The 20337-nt window shown below is 57.9% G+C and overlaps 1 protein-coding gene across 1 annotated transcript; it reads left to right on the forward strand.

Moving 5' to 3' along the window:
• The first annotated feature begins 4138 nt into the window (after window positions 1–4138).
• On the forward strand, window positions 4139–18925 carry KY (kyphoscoliosis peptidase). The gene is made up of 11 exons (XM_054385777.1): window positions 4139–4262; window positions 6566–6628; window positions 8476–8550; window positions 8727–8768; window positions 9470–9520; window positions 11535–11617; window positions 11949–12057; window positions 14285–14402; window positions 15786–15974; window positions 16648–16838; window positions 18024–18925. Exons 1-11 carry the CDS (start codon window positions 4139–4141, stop codon window positions 18923–18925), a joined length of 1947 nt encoding a protein of 648 aa, XP_054241752.1.
• Window positions 18926–20337: the final 1412 nt, after the last annotated feature.

Here is a 20337-nt window from a genome sequence, read left to right on the forward strand (position 1 = left end):
AAAGACCAAAGAGTCAGCAGCCCGTGTCCGCCAGCCGCTGCCCTCAGCTTACACTTGGCCATGCGGCAGGCAGGGGCTGGCTGGGGTGAAGGCTGCTGCTGAGCTAACCAGAGGTGTGCTGGCTCCAGCACCCACAGCGCTCCACTCCTTACTGGTGAAGCTGTTCACAAGCAGGAACCACAGATCCACAGAATGGGTTGGGTTTGAAGGGACCTTCAAGAGCATCAAGAGTTCCAACCCCCTGCCATGGGCAGGGACACCTCCAACTAGAGCAGGTTGCTCAGAGCCACATCAGGTGTGACCTTAAACACCCCCAGGGATGGGGCCTCAGTAAGTCAGCTGTGGACCCAGCAGCAGCAGGGTGTCAGCTGGCACTTAAAGCACAACCTGAGGCAAGGTGTGCTGTGGCTCATGCAGAGCACTGCCCTCCTTCCCCTGCTTTGCCACTTTCTGGCAGGCTTGGGATCAGCTTTCTGTGATCTTAGTGACCAGGATGGATTCATCCCAAGTGATGTGGTATCAGGACATGACACTGCCCCAAGGCCCTAATTTCCAGGGAACTAATAAGTAGCATGAATGATTCATAGACTGGTGGATTAGGGCTTAAAGCTCATCCAGTTCCAACCCCTGCCATGGGCAGGGACACCTCCCACCAGCCCAGCTTGCTCAAGGCCTCATCCAAGTTGGCCTTGAACACCTCCAGGGAGGAGGCATCCACAGCCTCCCTGGGCAACCTCCAGACCGTGCCTCCAGCAAGCACCTCCAGCTCTCCTGCTAGAAGAATCAAAGGCTTTCTGGGGAAGGCAGCCTGCAGTTTTCCCTGCAGCCCAATGGGATCCCAGTAACCTAATTCCTGCTCTACCCTGGTATGGGCTCTCCCCTCCCACCAGCCCTGTGGTAAATACAGGTAATCATCTCACCCTGATAGCTCCTCTTGTTCTCTGGTCACTCAGTCATCTCCCTGGGACTCAGGTGAGCCTTTCAAACCCTGCAGCAAATGCAGAGTGCTGCCTTTATTTGAAAATCACCCAAAAGCTTTCTCCTCTCCCCCTGCTACACAGACATTTCTTTTAGCTTCAGAAATACCCTGGCACAGGGACAGACCTTGCTGCTGGCCATGCCCTTCTCTCAGGCCACTGACAGGCTTCCTGTGCAGGAGAAATCACAGGGCCCTGTGAACCCCTCAGCCAAGGCTGCTGCAGGGGGAGGTGGCAGCACCCACCCCAGCAAAGCCTCCACCTCTATGCTGGTGGCACTGCTAGCAAAACATGGCCAGAAATCTTCCATTTCCCATCTCAAGGCATCCTTTGGATGGGATTAAAAAAAAAAAACAAAAACCAAAAACACAGAAACCAAATAACAGAAGAACAGGGCCCCTCCAGAATGCCAGCTCCCTTCTGCCTGCTAAGCACCATTCCTAGGGTGGCAGAAACTGCTGCAGAGGATGGGGAGACACTGGAACAGGCTGCCCAGGAAGGTCATGGATGCCCTTCATGTAAGCTCAGAGATTCACAGAATGGGTTGGGTTGGAAGGGGCCTTAAAGCTCATCCAGCTCCAACCCCCTGCCATGGGCAGGGACACCTCCCACCAGCCCAGCTTGCTCAAGGCCTCATCCCACCTAGAAGGGTTGGACCTAGAGGTCCTTTCTAACCTGGCACTCTGTGATGATTTATTTCTTTCTTTCCTGTCACTGAGTCATCATCTTCCTGGAGCTGGAGGTGCAGGAACCTCCTGGAGGAAGGAGGTTAAGAGCAGACCTGGAGAGGCAGCAAGGAGCAAGGCCAGGACAGGCAAATGACTGCTGATGGGCAGCAGCAGAGTGTAGTGGACTGGCAGTGCAGGACCTGGGCAACACTCAAACAGGATTCAGCTGTGCTGCTGAGCTGTGCCACCTGGGAAGGGGAGGGAGAAGGGACCTGCCAGAGCAAGGGCTGCCCCTCAGAGCTGGGGTCATGGGGAGGAAAGGGTGCTCCTCACTGGGGGGGCTGGGTGACAGGTGAGAGGGGGGTGCTAAAGGCCACCAGGCAGATGGTCAAACTGTGATTAGAAAGTCACTGCAGCCATAAATCTCAGGGACCTGAACTGGAGACAGGCAAGCCCCAGATGGCTTGGAAAGTCTGCCTGGCAGAGCCCAGCACGTCGCAGCAGGCATCTGCCCCTCGCTGCCTCCTCTGCAGGCTGAACCACCTTCAGCTACCTCCTCACAGCCAGAGTTCAACCAGGGACACCTGATCCCAAACCCACTCCAATCCATGACCCAAAGAGCAAAACCTCCACCCCACACCCCACCAGCAGTATTCTCCATCCCCAGCACAGGACTCCTGCTGCACTGCTGGGGTTGGTTGCAATGCCCCAGCCCCGATGCTCCCTCTTGACAGGGATGCTGCAGGCACCATACAGGGTGCCACAGAGGGTGCAGCACCATGCAGAGGTGCAGCAGCAAAACTGGGTGGAGGAAGGTTCCCCCACAATCACAAGCACTATTTCTGGATATGCTGAGGAGCTGCTTAGGGCTGGATTTGCAGGTGAGCACGGGAGTGCATTGTCTGTCCCCGCTTTGGAAGGGGATCCAGAGCAGAGAAAGGGCATGGGCTGGGGAGAGGACAGGATTTATATAGAGATCCAGGGGGAAAACCAATGTCTGCAAACACCAGGAACCTGACACCAGGCAGCAGTACCAGCTCCTGCTGCCGATCCAGGACAACAGCTCACCAAGCCCACGGGCAGCAGAGCCCACACTGCTGCCCAGAAAACACCCGTGACACCCACAGAAAGGCACCTTGCCCATGCCCAGCTTCCACCCCCCGCCTCAGCCTGCCGTGGGCCTCCCATGCCCCCGCAGCCCTTCCCAACGCTGCCAGAGAGTCCTTGAGCACACAGGTGCCATCGCTCCCCCAGGCCACCGGCCAAGCCGGGCAGGGCTGGCAGCGTGGGTGGGCTGAGGGCCAGCGATAAAATTAGAACCTGCCTCCCTGCCAGCCTCTTCTGCAAGCTGCAGGTACCAGCTGAGCCCAGTTGCTACCCAGACTGTAACTCTTCTTGTGCCCATTTTGCAGTTTCTAGAAAGCTGGGGGCTTGCACAGTGCTTCCTTTTCTGATCAGCCGGCTCCAGCTGCCGAGGGCACAGCTGGCAGGCTGTTGTGGGCACGAGCAGGCTGCTGTGGGCACTGGCAGGTTGCTGTGGGCACAGGCAGGCTGCTGTGGGCACTGGCAGGCTGTTGCTGTGGGCACGGGCAGGTTGCTGTGGGCACAGGCAGGCTGCTGTGGGCACTGGCAGGTTGCTGTGGGCACGAGCAAGCTGCTGTGGGCACTGGCAGGTTGCTGTGGGCACGGGCAGGCTGCTGTGGGCACAGGCAGGCTGCTATAGGTACTGGCAGGTTGCTGTGGGCACGGGTGGGCTGCTGTGGGCACGGGCAGGCTGCTGTGGGTACTGGCAGGTTGCTGTGAGCACGGGCAGGCTGCTGTGGGTACTGGGAGGTTGCTGTGGGCACGGGCAGGTTGCTTTATCTTTTTGTGGGGTCCTTCGGGACAGCCTGGCTCGCACCCTGCAGTTCCCTGCGCGGCTGCCACGTTGCCTGCCAAGCAGCCCTGCGGAGCCGCAGCCTCCCCGCTGCACCTAGCCCCCTTCCCTCCGCCGCAGCTGCTGCCCTCTTCCTCCAGCAGTTATTGTTATTATTTATGCTCCTAAGCATCCTTTAAGTTTGTGCCGGAGGAGAGGATCAGAGGAGAAAGCCTTTTAAGGATTTCTGCCAGCGCTGGGAAGCAAATCCCCCCCTCCCCCCAGCCAACAGAGCTGCCGGGGGATTTGAGTGCAGACAAGTGGCTAAAGCCAAAAAGGGCAGCGGAGGGGAGGGGGAGCTGGGGGCACGCTCTGAAACCAGAACCCCCCTGCGGGGCACAGCTCCTTCCTCTGCTTTAGGAAACGGAGCCCTCCTGCCATTTCCCTCCGAAGGTGACTAGTAACCTCTTCATTAGGGTCGGCGTTGGCAGGGCACCGATGGTACAGCTGGCAGGGACCACCGGGGCTGCGGCTGGGCAGGGAGCGCGGCTGTGCTGCCCGGGGGGAAACAGATACCGCGGCTCGCAACGGCGGCTCTGCGGCGGGACCCCTGCCCCGGCCCTGCTCTGATGGGTATCATGGACTTTAAGGCAGATCCCAGTGCAGTATCGATCAAATTGCTGCTCACTGTCCACCCCGAGGAGGCAGCCAGCAAGCAGAAAAGGCCGAGAGAGGGGCAGACGGAAGGCAGCCAGAGCCCAGGTAACGTCCAGCTGCCGTCAGGGGGAGGGAGGGGAGGGCTGCAGGTGCAGCGTCGGCTGCCCGGGAGACACCCAAAGTCGTATGGGCTGGAGAAGACCTTCAACAGCATCCAGTCCAACCAGTCTCTAACTGCCACAGCCGGGGCTAAATCATGGCACTCAGCACCACATCTCTGCCTCTTAAACACCTCCAGGGATGGGGATTCAGCCACCTCCCTGGGCAGCCTGTGCCAGGCTTGGAGAACCCTTTCAGCGAAGAAGTTTCTTCTGCTGTCCAACCTAAACTTCCCCTGGTGCAACCTGAGGCCATCTCCTCTCACCCTGTCACTTGTTACTGGAGAGAAGAGACCAACCCCCACCTGGCTCCAGCCTCCTCCCTGGGAGCTTTCAAGCAGGGTCTGGGCTTTTGCCCCCCACTCTCTTTTTCCTCTTCCTACTTTGCAGACACGATGCAAAACCTCAGCCTTCAAACCTTTCCTGTAGGAGCCCAGCGTGCCTGCCCTGGGCCTCCTGCTGCAGGACTGCCCTCGCCTGCACAGTGCTGCAGGTCCTCTGTTGCCCACTGCCTGCCTCTGCTGCCCACAGCCCAGGCCACAGGAGGGTGGCACACACACAGACACGAATCTGGGGACCAGGTCTGCACTTTGCTGTGCCCTGCAGTGGCCCCGAGCTGCCTCCACAGGCTGAGCTGTGCAGCAGGAGCAGGGGCAGAGCTTGGCAGTTGCAGCTCATCAGCCACTACTAGAGCAGAGTGCAGGGGCAGAGCTGTTTTGTTTGAGGTGTGCCTGGGCTTTGTCTCCCAGGGTGACTACCCTGAGCTATTTGTAGCTGCAGTTGGGGATAGTCTCCCTGGCCCAACTCCTACCCTTCAAGGGATCTTCCAGAAAGCTAAGCTTGCAACTGTGACACCCTCCTTGCAGAGGTGACAGTAGAGAAAGGAACATTCTTGCTCTAAAACCTTGGCTAAAGCCTAGATTTTCAGCCAGCCAGTCCCAGACTAAGGAAGGCAGGCCAAGGTAGCACAGGAGCTCTGTTCATGCTGTTTCTGACACAGCCTCCAGCATCCACCCAAACACAGAGAGCCCTCTCAAAGCAGCTCAGACCTGGACTATTGCACTTTCCTCCTCCTGGTACTTCATACGCTAGCAACAGGGGCTGCAACGAACTCTGCAGGTGGGACAGGCAGGTGGATCCCAATGAGGTCCAAGTTCAGCTGGAACGTTATGTGAGAGGGTTCAGGGTGCTCAGCCTCCAGTCAGTGCCAGAACCTCCCCCCAGGCCAGCCTGCCAATCTCAGCTTTATGTTTTGTAGGTTTGCAGGATGATGGAAAGGGAAACAGCAGATCACAGTCACCTCAGGGGAGAGACCTCCAAGGTATGTCACCTTCTGACTCGAGGGATCAGCTAACCAAGGCACACAGAACCCATCTGCAAGCTTTTGGCTCCCAGCTGTGCCTCCCTGAAACAAGCCAGCCCTTTGTGGGGCTCCAGTGGGCACAGGTGAAGGGTCTTGGGCCATCTGCCATGGGGAGCACCCCCTCCATGCTCTCCTCTGTGACCTGGATGCACTCTGGTGGCACTTCGAAGCCCAGGCACAGCACCTGCAGGGGGTCTCCTGCACGCTGCCATGAGGCTTGCTCAAGTCCCAGGTGCAGAGAGCTCTCATGTTTCACAGCCAGCTGATGGCAGGGGAAATTCACTTCCCCAAACTGTTCTGGTTGCAGGCAGAGCTTCCAGAGACTCCCCCAGCACTCACACAGCTTCAGCAGGGGCTGGGGTGCACAAGAATCCATTGGGTTTCAACCCACCTCTCCATGAGTCCCTTCTCCACCTCCCCCCACTCAGAGAGTGCTGAGTGCAAGGCAGTTGTGGTTGCTCCAAGAAGGATGTGGCTGCTTGTCCTGAGTGTTCCCATGCTGGTTCCTGGCTGCTCTGCCCTGAACCAGCTTAGAATGAACATCTGAAGAGCTCACCCCGCCTGCCAGAGCAGCTCCCAGGCAAGGGAATCAGAGCATCCTGACCTCGTGTCTAGCAAAGAAAGGGGCAGAGGTAAAGCAAGGCAAGAGGTGATGGTACCACACAGTGGGTCCTGGCTGTACCAGAGAGGAGCTTTGCTTCCTCAGGCCAAGCACCAGCAGCACACAGAAGCCACAGCTGTGCTCAGTACTGTGCTGGATAGGAGCCCTGGACCATGGCAGCTGTGGGCTCAGGATTTTGTGTCAGTCCTGACTCACTGCTGAGGGAAGACTCAAGTTTAATCCCCCTCTGTGCCAGGCACTGAGATGTTTTCCTTTGTGCAACCAGGCCTTCAAGTCTCCAAGGACCCCTGCAAGCAGGCACAAGCTCTTCCTCCATACTCCAGCAAAGGTAAGTGGTGACCCAAGGCACATTGGTTCTTCAGAGCAGGTTTCTTCAAGGAGCTCCCACTTCAGTTTTTTCCATAACAGAATAACCTCAGAACACCCTAAAAAAGATAAAAAGCCCCAAAGCTTAATCATTTGGTGATCCTGAGCATGCAGGATTCAGAATGCCAGGGGAGCCTGGAGCCTTTCAGTGTGGATGCATGGAGCTGGGTCCTGGAGCAGCTGGGTTCCCACCATCCCCCTGCCCACCAGGACATGGCATCAGGAAGCATGCCAGGAACAAACAGAATGGGAGGGCCTGGTAGGGACCTTTGGAGGTCACTGAGTCCAACCCCCATGCCATGGCAGGGTCACCTAAAGCAGCCCACACAGGAACATGTCCAGGTGCATTCTCAGTGTCTCCAGAGATGGAGACTCCTGCCAACGACAGAGGTTCACAGAATGCATTGAGTGGGAAGGGACCCTCCAAGGGCATCTTCTCCAACTCCCTGCACTCAGCAGGGACACCTCCAGCTAGAGCAGGCTGCCCAGGGACACACCCAGGCTAATCTTGGATGTCTCCAGCGATGGAGTCTCAGCACCTTCCTGGGCAGCCTGTTCCAGTCTCTCCCCAGCCTCACTGTGCAGAACTCCCTCCTGATGTCCAACCTAACTCTGCCCTGCTCCAGCTCCAACCACTGCCCCTCGCCCTATCCCCACAGCCCCTTCTGAACAGTCCCTCCCCAGCCTGCCTGCAGCTCCCCTGCAGATACTGAAATGCAGCTCTGAGGTCTCCCTGGAGCCTTCTCTTCTCCAGGCTGAACAGCCACAACTCTCTCAGCCTCATCTTGAGAAACAAAAAAGGGACTCCTAAAAATATCAAAATCTGCAAGCACTCAGCCTGTCAGCACAGAGCCATCCCTTTGGCAACCAGCTTCAGCCTTCCTTCCAGATCAGTGACCAAATCCAGCAGGCACCTCTGCTCCTGCCACCCCCACAGCACTGAGCCAGGCTCTGCAGTTCAAAGCCACCTCACACCTCTGCAGGTTTTTGTGCCCTCTGCTTGTGGCCTCTAAAGGACAGCAAATTTTGCAGCCCCAAGGTGCTTCAAGCTGCTTGATTCCAAAGCAACCTGTGTGACCCCAGCTGGGCAGCCATGAGCACACTGAAGTCCTCCAGGAAGCCTTGGTGGTTGCAGAGCCTCTGAAATGGTTGCCCAGACACAGCCTCCTTCCACCACCTCAGCTCACCCTCCTGAGGCACTCCCCAAACCCTTCCTTGAACTGTTCTCCACGAACCTTCAAACCCAAGAGCCTTGCAGGCTCCCACATGGGGTTGTGCTGGAGCACCACAGCCTGCAGAGCACAAGTCCTGTGGCACACCTGCCCCACAGCCATCTCTGCCAGGGCATTGCCTCTTCCTGGCAATGGCCTTGCCAGAACTGTCACTGGCACAGCTCTGAGCCTTTTCCTGCTTGGTTCCAGGAAGCAGCAGTGCAAGGAAGGGATTCTCTGTTGGCTGAGCTCCTTCAGGAGCCACTGCTTGTGGTGACAAACCTCAGCTGCCACACAGCCCTGGCTGAGGACCTCTGCTCATTTCATTTCTGAGCTGCTGTCACCTCTCAGGCTATACCAAGCTGTCCTTTGGTTCTGGAGAGTTCCAAATGATGCTGGAGCTGCCCCCACACCTTCTGCTGCACACTTTCTCTACAGGCTGCTTTTTTTTCCCCAGAAACCCAAGAACTTTGGCACCTTTGCACTCACCAGGGCTGCTGCTGCTTTTGCAATGCCTTGGCAGGCCCCCCCTGCACTTCTTCTCCACGTCCTGCTTAGTTTCCCCTTTCTTAAGGAGTTCCTTCACTGTTCTTTGCAGGAACCCAAGTGACAGTGGAGATCCATCCCAAGGACAGTCCCCCACAACTCTTTAAGAAACTCTCCTTTGGAAAAGGTACAGCCTGGGCTGGAATTCCTGGCAGTGTGAGCCAAGGGGGGTGGGGGGGAAGGGAGGGAGGGGGCACAGCCTTCCCTTTGCAGAGGCAGGGAAGGGAAGAAGCCCAGGAGCTGGAGGAGGTGCTGCAGGCAGGAGTGGGGGTGATGTCTCTAACCATGCTGGGGTTGTTGCAGGTCCCAGGAGGCTGTCCAGTCTGAGCACTCAGGACAACAAAGGTGAGACTCTGCTCTGCCACAGCCTGTCCCCAGCCCAGCCCCTGGCCAGGAGGATGCTCCCAGGCTCCCTCCTCCCTCCGGAGGCTCCAGGCTCTTGAGAGGATGCCACAACCTCTGCTCACTCTCCCTGCCAGGCATATGCTGCTGCACTCTGCCCTCACCTGGGACCTGGGGTGGAAAATCCTTTGGCTCCTGGGGCAGGGGGAGGTCTCCTCTTCCTCCAGCCCTGGGCTGGAGTGGCTGGTGACAGTCTGGGGGCTGCAGCTCTCCTCAGAAATCCTCCAGCTGCTGCAGAGGTCTCTGCAGGGTTATCATCTAACAGCTCTGGAGCTCATCTCTCTTCTTCCATGCCTGGGGGGTTTGGCCACATGGTGGGCAGGGGTCAGATGTCCCCAGCCCTCAGGCTAGAACAAGAGATGCCTGACTGCTGGGGAATGTGGCCCCTGCAGAGCCAAAGCACATCAGGGAGGGCACTCAGAAGGCACTGCAGTCCAGCAGCTTTGCCACAGCCCTCTCCTCTTGGCACCCACGTTCCTAAGGGTGTGACACCCATGTCCAAATGCAAGGGCACAGGCAAGGAAAAGCCTCAGTTCCAGCCCTTTCCACCCAGTCCTGCTCCCCAGAATCACTGCTTTGTCTTTTTTTCACTCCTGCCAACAAGGGCTCACCTCACACTCCCTCTGCACTCTCCACTTTGCCAGGTTTCCAAAGGACTGAGGCCCTACGGCCACCAGGAGGAAAAGACCTGCATGGCAAGTACCAGTGCATGGCAAGTACCAGTGCATGGCAAGTACCAGCTGCATGGCAAGTACCAGTACATGGCAAGTACCAGCTGCATGGCAAATACCAGCTGCATGGCAAGTACCAGTACATGGCAAGTACCAGCTGCATGGCAAGTACCAGTGCATGGCAAGTACCAGCTGTATGGCAAGTACCAGTGCATGGCAAGTACCAGCTGCATGGCAAGTACCAGTGCATGGCAAGTACCAGTGCATGGCAAGTACCAGCTGCCCCCTTGCCCACACTGCTGGCACAGTGGGGCACAAGCCAGTTTCCTCTCTGGAAACCCTGGAAGCAGTCCTAGAAGCAGGGCTTGCCCTGCTGCAAACCCAGACTGAAGCACAGGGGCAAAGGGTTTAACTGTGAGCCTGGAGAGGCCACAGCTTGAGCCCTGGGGGCACTTCTGGGTGCCAGAGGACAGGAAAGGTGCTGGAGGGTGTCCTGAGAAGGGCAATGAGGCTGGTGAGGGGTTTGGAGGGCATGGAGTACAAGGAGCAGCTGAGGGAGCTGGGGGTGTGCAGCCTGGAGAAGAGGAGGATGAGGCAGACCTCATTGCTCTCTCCAGCTCCTGAGAGGAGGCTGCAGCCAGGTGGGGGTAGGGCTCTGCTCCCCAGTCTCAGGTGACAGAAGGAGAGGAAATGTCCTGAAATTGTGCCAGGGGAGGGTTAGGTTGGAGAGGAGAAGAAACTTCTTGGCTGAAAGGGTTCTCAAAGCCTGGCACAGGCTGCCCTGGGAGGTGGCTGAATGCCCATCCCTGGAGGTGTTTTCAAGAGGCAGAGCTGTGGTGCTGAGGGCCATGGTCAGCCCCAACCCTGGCAGAGTTGGATAATGGCTGGACTGGCTGATCTGAAAGGGCTCTTCCAACCAAAAGGATTCCAAAACACTTTTGCAGGTCAGGAAGAGACTTTCTGGCCACCTCCCCAGTGGGATGAGGCTGCCAGCAAAGGGGCCAGAGCTCATTGGGGGTAGATGGAGGAGGCAGGTGATAAATATGGGTTTCAGGAACACTGCTGCTTCCCAGCTAGGATAGAATCCCCTCAGATCCCCAGTGCTTCCTGCTCCCCCTGAGCAGGCTGTGGGGGGACACCTTGCTGGCTCAGCAATGAGCCAGAATGCAGCCAGGCAAAGCCTCTGTGCCCCACGTGCAGCCCAGGGCCCTGCACTGCTTGTCAGCTCTGCAGCACCCTTGGGTTGCCTCTCCCAGCACTCAGCAGTCACACAGCAGCATTTTCACTTTGTCATCTCCTTCCAGCCCCTTTTTTTCCAGCGAGATGTCAAACCCAGAGGTAGCAGAAGAGCCTCCCTAGCCCGGAGTGGCTGCAGCAGCAGGTGGCATGGGCAGAGCTCAGCTGTGTCGGAGCAGCAGGGGCCGGGGGAGCTGTCCCCAACACCCTCAGGGCTGGGACAGAGCTGGGCTCAGGGCTGGGACAGCTCCTCCGAAGGCTGCCTCCGGTGGTGCCTGATACATACGGGCACATTATTAACCCTCTGCTCCCAGCACCAAGACACAAGGCCGAGGGGTAAGGCACAGCAGCTGCAGCTCCACTGACTGCTTCCCATCACCCCCCGGCTGCTGGAGTTCCTGCAGGACCCTTCCCCACGCAGAACTCACCCTCCCAGCAGCACTGCTGGAGACATCCAGCTACTTGCTGGCGTTTTTGTCAGTCCTGTTCTTGCCAGAGCACAGATTTTCCCTTCTACCTCCTGCATGGCATCCTGGGATTTTCTATGCTGTTGGAGAGGCAGGGGCACATCCCACCCCAGGACTGCCCAGATTATGCCAGACCAGACAGGAGGGCTCCTGCTTTCCAGGCAGCTGGCAGGGACCTTCCCCGACGGTGCTGGTGCCCTCTGCTCCCTGGGCAGCCTCTGATGGATGCCTCTGCAGGGCAGGCAGGAGCCCTGCAATGTGCTCTGTTCCAGTGTGCAGCCAGGAAAAGCTCCCCGCTGCCCTCACTGAGACACTGACAGCTTCTTTCTCCCCAGCATATCCATGGGACAGATCCTCTTTGAAATCCCTGCCAGTGGATCTGCAGCAATTTGAGAAGCTGGATGCCTATGCATTAAAAGTAAGTCTTGCTTTGGCCTCTGTCCCCTCCCAGCTCCCCTGGAAATCTGGCTGCCAGCTCTGACCCCAGCTCAGGGCTGAGGCTCAGGGCAAGAGCCTCAAAGGCTCCTAAACAAGTGGGAAGCCATCAGCAGCAGAGATCCCAGCCCGGGAGGGAAGCTCTGACCAGATAAAGCACACTCAGAACATGGAACTTTGTGCTCCTTTGGGTTAGTGAAGCTGGAGCCAGCAGCCTCCCACTAGAAGGGGTCTCAGTGGAAGAAGGAGGAAGCAGGGAGGAAATGAGACCTACCCCAGCAACCTCCTGAGCAGTGCTCCCTCCTCACCCACAGGTGGACGTGAGGAGCAGCGTGGAGGAGCTGGTGAAGGCCCTGCTGAAGCAAGCCCACAGCGACCTGGAGAAGGTCCGAGCCATCTGGACGTGGATTTGCCACCACATAGGTGGGTTGAGGCCTGCGGCTGAGGGGGGCAGGCTGCTGCTGGCACCCCTGGCATGCTTCTGTGGCAGTCTCCTGCCTCTCTTGGGGGACAGCTCCAGGTCGGGGGGCAGGGGGGGGAGGCTTTCTGGCTGTGTTTATCCAGAGATGGGTTCGGAGGTTCTCTCCACATCTCTGCTGCTGCAGCCCAGGCCCTGCAGCCCTTCTGTGTCCATTATTTCATGAGTCACAGAGCTGTTTGGGTTGGGAAAGCTCCCTGAGACCATCCAGTCCAACCAGCAACCAGCCCCACCATGGCCACAGGGTCTGGAAGCCCTCCAGGGATGGGGACTCCACCACCTCCCTGGGCAGCCTCTGCCAATCCCTCACCACTCTTTCTGTAAGGGCATTTTCCTCATCTCCACTCTCAGCCACATGATGAATCTGCTCCTTCTGCCCAACTCATCCAAAGTTATAACCCTCAGCAAGTGAAGCATGGAGCCAGGCTGCCAAGGCTTGGGTGTCCTATTCAGAGCCATGCAGCACCACCACACCTTCCAGCTCCACCACACCTTCCATCCCCACCACTGTCCTGAGTCCACCACTCCCCCCATCCTGCCCTCCCCAGCAGCCCCTCCATGCTGGTGCCTTTGCTCTGGGAGGGTCTTGGCACAGTGCAGGTACCACAGGGAACCATCAAGCAGCTTTGTTGCCCTTCTCTGGACCTGCTCCAGCCCCTCAGTGTCTTTCTTGGAGTGAGGACCCAGAGCTGAGCCCAGTATTTGAGGTGTGGCCTCACCAGTGCCCAGTCCAGGGGCACAATCCCTGCCCTGGTCCAGACCTCTCCCAGTGCTCTGCAGCTCTGCTGGTGGCCCTGGGACAGCCCAGATGAGGAGCAGCAGCTTTCCCCTGCAGCCAGCTGGGAGCAGCTGAGGCTCTCACACAAGAGAAGCAGTTGCAGCACTTGATCCAAGCACAGACACTGCCTGCTGCCAGCTGATTTTTCCCTTCCACAGCATTACAGGGGGGAGGAATCAGCTGACACAGCATCTCTTTGGGCTTTGTCAGAAAATTCTGTTTCTATCTTAAGGAAGAGGTTGTGGCCACGACAAGCTTGGTCAGTCTTGAATTAACCCTCCAGGGCAGTTCCTCAAGCCCTGGCTGAAGGAAGCCTGCCCTACAGCCCTCCTGCACCCACTCACAGCAATGAAGGTTTCCTATCTTCCAGCTCCCCATGACTCACCTGCACCAAATCCTGACAGGTACTTCCCCACAGGCTCCTTCCCAGGTGCATGTCACAGCAGTTGGTGTAAAGAGTGCACAAAGCTCAGAGGGTTCCCTTGTGGGGAACAGGAGCTGGAATCCTGCAGGCTGTTGGACTCCATCCCTGGCAGTGTTTAAAACAGGCAGAGATTTGAGAACCCTTTCAGGGTCTGGTTCAGTTTTGAAGCCCTCCTCCAAGAATGATATTGAGGTCCTGGAGAGGGTCCAGAGAAGGGCAGCAAAGCTGGGGAAGGGTCTGGAGAACAGGGCTGGGAAGGAGCAGCTGAGGGAGCTGGGGGTGTGCAGCCTGGAGACGAGGAGGCTGAGGGAGACCTCATTGCTTTCTACAGCTCCTGAGAGGAGGCTGCAACCAGGTGGGGGTTGGACTCTGCTCCCAAGGAACAAATGATAGAAGGAGAGGAAATTACCTCAAACTGCAGCAGCAGAGACTTAGGTGGGAGATTAGCAGAAACTTCTTCCTTGAAAAAGTTCTCCAAGCCTGGCACAGGCTGCCCAGGGAGGTGGCTGAATCCCCATCCCTGGAGGTGTTTCCCAGAGGCAGAGCTGTGGTGCTGAGGGCCATGGTTAGCCCCAGCCTTGGCAGAGTTGGAGACTGGCTGGACTGGATGATCTCTTAGGTCTTGTCCACCCCCAGCAGCTAAGTGGTAGTCTGCAGTGCAGAGCTCCCTGGTCTCTGGCAGCTCTCCAGATGTGGCTTCCCTACCGCAGAGCACTCCTTGTGCAGCCTCAGTTCCTCTCCAAAAGCAGAGTTTTCCTCACACCTGGATTCAACTGCTGGATCTCACCCCTGGCTGAGGGCAAGTGGTGATGAGAGAGGGGCCTGGTCCTTCTGCCCCTCCAGCCACCCAGGACACCCCTGTGCCACACGCTGCAGCTGCCCTCCCTGCCGGGCGCTGGCAGAGCTGAGCCCCGAGCCCAGCTGCTGCCCCGGGCTGTGGGATGAGCTTCTGTCTGTGTTCCCTCCCCAGAATACGACGTGGTGGGCTACCACAACAAGAGCCAGCTGGCCAGCAGGCCCCTGGATGTGCTTCAGGCAGGGAAGGGCATCTGTGAGGGGTACGCAGGGCTCTTCGAGCACATGTGCAGGTGAGTGAGGCTCAGCACCTCCGGGGCCAGGGGCAGCTCACAGCCACTGCCCCTCTGCCTGTGCTGGCTGCCTTTGCACTGACTGATGTGGCCTCAAGCAGGGTACGGAGCTTTAGCTTTCAAACCACGCTGTGGAACACCAGCAAGTCCTAGGAAGGTCAATTTTGCTTCCTCCTCCACTCCTCCGCCCCCCTGCCCAGCATCATTTGCATTGTGCCATCTGCTGAGCTTCACTGCATTACCATAATGGCAGCTGAGAACACTCAGCTAATTCGGTTAGAGGCAGCCAGGGTCCTCCTCTGAGGAGCTGCAAGTGAAGGTTAAAAGCATGGCAAGACTTCCAGCCTGCTCCCATGCAAGACAGAGGCACTGGCTCAGAAGGAGCTTTTCCCAAAGCCTCTGGAGATGCCCTCTCCCCTTCACTGCAGCAGCATCCCGGGGGCACTGCCTCACACTTGCTGCTCTGTTTGCTGCAGTCAGTCTCAAGGTTCATCACCACTGAGGCCACTGCCCAAGGAAACCCTCAAGCAGCACAGCAAGTATTAGGAGGGTGGGGAGGCACTGGAACAGGTTGTGAATGCCTCCTCTCTGGAGGTGTTGGAGGCCAGGTTGGATGGTGCCTTGAGCAGCCTGGTCTAAGGGGAAGCCCATGGCAGGGGATTGGAACTGGATGGTCTTCAAGCTCCCTTCCAGTTCAAACCATTCTGTGAATCCATGAATGCAGTAGCTGAAAACAAGGAAGGTGCCTGGCAGGTTTGGGAACAGCCACACATAGCAGGCTGATCTCAGAGCAGAACTCTGAACCTAATGACTCAGGGACACAAGGCTGGAAGGGGCTTCCTAGCTCCAGAGAGCAATGGTGGACTCTAAAGCAAGGCTTGCAAGGTGTTCTCCCAGGGAGCACCTCCTCAGCAGTCACAGATCACAGATGGCATTGGGCTGGAAGGGTCCCTTCAAGGGCATCTTCTCCAATCCCTGCAGTCACAGGGACACCTCCAGCCAGAGCAGGCTGCCCAGGGACACATCCAGGTTGAGCTTGGATGTCTGCAGGGATGGAGCCTCAACCACCTCCCTGGACAGCCTGTTCCAGTGTCTCCCCACCCTCACTGTGCTGAACTTCCTCCTGCTGTCCAACCTAACCCTGCCCTGCTCCAGTTCCAAGCCATGGCTCTAAGCCCACTGGCACACTCAGACACTCCCTGGCACACTCAGACACCCCCTGGCACTCAGCTCCAAGGAGGCCCCTGAGGAGCTGATGGATCTGATCCACCTGATCCCAGAACTGATGTTCTGCTGAGCTTGCTCCTCCTGTGGCCCTCCCATCAAGGTATGCTGAGAGCTGTTACACACAAGTCCCTGCTGCACCTCATTGTTTGCTTCCAGTCTTGCAGGCATCCAGTGCATGAAGCTGTTTGGCTACTCCAAGGGGAATGGGTACAAGATGGGGCAGACCTTCACAGGGGACTCTGACCATGCCTGGAACGCTGTCTACCTGGATGGGAGGTGGCATCTGCTTGACAGCACCTGGGGCAGTGGCTCTGTGGATGATTCTTTCACCAAGTTCACCTTCAGGTAAAAACCTTTCACCTGTACAGCACCAAGGCAGAAGGAAAGCTGAGGGGTTTGCACACTAGTGGGAAATCTGATGTCCCCCAGCAAGACCTGAGGCCCTGGGCAAGGTCTCTGTGCTGCCTGCTTGAGGGGTGAGCAGCAGGCTGCATAACTCTTGAAGCTATCACATCTTCAGCTCATGCAGTGCTGGGTGCCACTTGAGTCCTGGCTGCCAGCTGCCTGGCTGAGGAGGCCTCCACACCTCCAACCAAGAGGCTCCTTCCTCAGGAGCCCAAGGCTGCAGGGGGTAGTGCAATACCCTGGTGGTATCCAAGAGCTCTCCATATGCTGCTCAGGGAGGTAGCTGAGGCCCCAGCCTTGGGGATACTCAAGGTCAAGCTCAGTGAGGCTGTGAGCAACCTGCCCCAGTGGAAGATGTCCCTGCTGACTGCAGGGGGCTGAACTGGGTGAGCTTTGGAGGTCCCTTCCAACCCAACCCATTCCGTCAGTCTGTGATTCTGCTTGCCCTGGAAGAGCAAAGCTCAAGTTCCTTCTCTGCCAGGAGAACTTCAACCTCCATCTCAGTTTCCCAGCAGCCCAAAACATTCCAACTTGCTCCTGCTGAAAGCAGCACCCCACAGTCCTGGAAGGATGAACCACTGGCCATCCCTCACTCTGCTTTCATCCCTCCCAGGTACAATGAGTTCTATTTCCTGACCCACCCAGCCCTGTTCATCAACAATCACTTCCCAGACAACAGCAACTGGCAGCTTCTGAAGCCAGCCCTGACCCTGAAGGACTTTGAGAACAACTTTCTGCACAACAGCAACTTCTACACCTTAGGCCTGCTGGCTGCACGCCCCCAGACAGCTGTAATCCAAACAGGTACCACCCTGCACCCCCAGACAGCTGTCATGCACACAGGTACCACCCTGCACTCCCGACAACTGGCACCCAAACAGGTACCACCCTGCACCCCCAGACAGCTGTCATCCAAACAGGTACCACCCTGCACCCCCAGACAGCTGGCACCCAAACAGGTACCACCCTGCACCCCCAGACAGCTGTTACCCAGACAGGTACCACCCTGCACCCCCAGACAGCTGTCATCCAAACAGGTACCACCCTGCACCCCCAGACAGCTGGCACCCAGACAGGTACCACCCTGCACCCCCAGACAGCTGTCATCCAAACAGGTACCACCCTGCACCCCCAGACAGCTGGCACCCAAACAGGTACCACCCTGCACACCCAGACAACTGGCACCCACACAGGGTTGGACTGGGTGACCTGGGGAGGTTCCTTCCAACCCATTCTGTGATTTCTCTACCCTCCAGCCAGCAGCACTGAGCTATAGAGCGCAGAGAGGTTGTGGAGTCTCCTTTTCTGGAGACTTTCAAACCCCCCTCTGGATATTCCTGTGCAGCCTCATCTGGGTGACCCTGCTCTAGCAGGGGGGTTGGACTGGATGATCTCCAGAGGTCCTTTTTCATCCCTATCCCCCTGTGATTCACCTTCCTCAGAGGCTAAATGAGCTGCAGGGATTTAAGTGGGCAGCTAATTTATGAAGCCATTCACACAGAGTTAAACTGAAGGGCAGCAATGTTTCAGGGCTTGATGTTTTCTCGGAGCTGTTTGGGAACAGGCTCCCAGGGAGGTAGATTATCTCCTCCCTGTGTCCTCTGGGGGTCCTGCACTTTTCTCTCCAGCTCCTTGGACCAGCTACTGGCCTAGCAATCAACTCTAATCACATCTAATTAAGCCCTTCTGGAGCACAGTACTGATGGCACCTTCAGCTCCCTTGCCCACAGCCCTTCTGCAGGCCCAGAGCTCCAGCTCGGTGTTATCAGAGCAGGGCAAATGTCCCTCTCCAACACCAAGGCCACTCTCCACTTCAGCCCTTTTGAGGGACACTGCCAGCAGCTGGCCAGCTGTGGCCTCTCAGCCACAGCTCTTGACCTCCCCGCTGCAGCAGCAGCAGCTTCTGGGACAGCTCAGCGTCCCCAGGTCAGGCTGTGCATGCAGATGGAGGGGCTGTAGCCAGCTCCACTTTCTGTTCTGTGCCCGCAGTCAACGGCAAGGCCTCGGTGTCGGTGGACTGCCGCGCGGCCACGCTCTTCACCTTCAAGCTGCGGGGCATGGCGCAGCAGGGGCTGCTGACCCTGAAGAGGCAGGGCATGCAGCTGGACATCTACCCGCAGAAGACAGGCAGCCACAAGCTGCAGATTTTTGCCAAGCCCTCCAGGGCCTCGGGAGACGTCTACCAGTGCGTGCTGGAGTACCTGGTGGAGTGCCGGTCGGTGGATGCGGCGCTGCAGCTGCCGCGGGAGCTGCTGCAGCCCGTGGGCCCCAGCTGGCTGTCGGAGCGCCAGGGCTTCCTGAGGCCCTCGCACCCCGGCCCCGTTGTGCACACCAATGACGGGCGCTGCTCCCTCACCTTCACGCTGGGCAGGGACGTGCTGGTGCTGGCGTCGCTGCAGGGTGAGGGGGGCAGCCTGCCTGAGGAGCTGGGCATGCAGCACGTCATGGCGGTGCGGCGCGGCGCCCAGCTGGAGCTGAAGGTGCAGCTGCCCCGCGCCGGCAGCTTCGTCCTCAAGCTCTACGCCAAGAAGAAGTCGGAGCCCGGCAACTACGACTACGTTTTCAACTACCTGCTGAGCTGCCTGAACGCCGAGGTGCGGTGGCCTGCGTTCCCCCTCAGCTACAGCAAGTGGGGGCAGGACTACGAAGTGCTGGAGCCGCTGGCCGGGGTGCTGCCGGCCGCCCGCAACGTGCGCTTCAGGCTACGCATGCAGGGCGTGGCCAAGGTGCTGGTGCAGGCCGAGGGCAGCTACCCCCTCACACACAACAGAGGCTACTGGGAGGGCAGCTGCAGCACAGCAGGCTGCAGGGAGGTGTTTGTGATGGTGCACGAGAACGCCAACCACAGTTTCTACTCACACGTCCTCAAGTACCAGGTGGAGAGCCAGTAGTACTCTCTGCTGCCCCTGCCCTGCAGCAGCCAGCCTGCCCCACGCCAGCCCCGCTGCAGGAGCTGCCTCGTCCCTCCTGCTAGGCTTCTGCAAGGCCACAAGTCCAAAGCAGCAGCAGCAGCAAATCCTGGCAGCAAGAGAGTAGCATTGGAAGAAGTGAACCCAAACCCTACCCAAAGAGCTGGCAGAAAGCAGGCAGCTGCCTGGCCAGGGGTTGTTCATGGCCACCGCTGACTGCTGGGCTGCAGGCTTTGGCCCCTAGGGAAAACCTTGCACTGGTGCTCCAAGGAGAACGTGCTGGGGCAGGATGAAGAGAGCACTCTGGCTCCCAGCAGCAGTGTTGGCCATGAGGGACTCCAGGCTCTCTAAAGTGACTTTGTCTGTCCTGAACCAGGCTGAGTAACACACCCCAGGGCCAGGCATGGGGAAGGAGACACAGGGTGAAGCTCTCTGGCACACTGCATTGTCTTCCAAACCTCAATGCCACCGCCAGCTGACTTCACACTAACCACACCACACAAAGCCATTTTCACCTCCTCTGTCAGTGTCTGAAGGGCAAACCCTTTGCTTTCCCTGCAGCCCTGACCCTGCAGTCACCTCTCACACAGGGAGGAGTTCCCAAACCTGAACCACAGGAACATAGAGAATGAAGTTCTCCAGACTCCCTCCTCACTCCGACTCATCCATACAATCCTGCAGCTGGGATGAGGTGAGCAGCAGGCTCGGGGCCACTGCTGTCCTGCACACAAAATGCTTTGGTGCTGTATTCCTGGAAAACCCCAAGGTGCAGGGGCAAAGGTGGCTCTCAGTCAATGCCAAGCACAGGCCCCAGGAGCAATGTTTTGTACAGTTAGAAAGGGTTCAGCTGTCCATCAGCACTAGTGTGACCCCAGAGCTGTGGTGTTTGAGCTTGAATCGAAAATAAACCTGGTTTGGTTTTGCATTTTCTTTCATTTCCCAATCCACAGGGATGCCTCTTTCCACACACACCACCAGGTCTCTCCCTGCAGTCCCCTTCCAGCGACTGGGTGGCAAAGTGACACAACATCAGAGAGCTGCCCACCCACAGCAGGCTCCTTGCCTCCAGCCCCATGGGCTGCAAAAGACCCCCAGGCTCATCCAGAACAACCATTCCCTCACTCTGCCATGGCTGGAGCTGGGGCCCTCAGCATCACAGCTCTGACTGAAACACCTCCAGGGGTGGGGACTCAGCCACCTCCCCTGGGCAGCCTGTGCCAGCCCGTGCCAAGGAAATGCACAGAGGGCTTACAAACCTCACACTTCGAAGCTGCAGACCCAAAGAGGCCAGGCTGGACGAGGCCTCAGGCAACCAAGTTTACTTGAGAGGTGTCCCTGCCCATGGTGGGGAGGTTGGAGCAGATGACCTGAGGTCCCTTCCAACCTAAGCCACT

Source organism: Indicator indicator, chromosome 13 (assembly GCF_027791375.1).
Source record: "Indicator indicator isolate 239-I01 chromosome 13, UM_Iind_1.1, whole genome shotgun sequence".
NCBI lineage: Eukaryota > Metazoa > Chordata > Aves > Piciformes > Indicatoridae > Indicator > Indicator indicator.

Excerpts from the sequence above, each read along its gene's own strand:
- KY (XM_054385777.1), top strand. The coding sequence starts at position 4,139 with ATGGACTTTAAGGCAGATCCCAGTGCAGTATCGATCAAATTGCTGCTC. Across the intron at positions 8,769-9,469 it reads GAGCACTCAGGACAACAAAG|GTTTCCAAAGGACTGAGGCC; the intron begins GTGAGACTCTGC and ends CCACTTTGCCAG. Across the intron at positions 14,403-15,785 it reads CTCTTCGAGCACATGTGCAG|TCTTGCAGGCATCCAGTGCA; the intron begins GTGAGTGAGGCT and ends GTTTGCTTCCAG.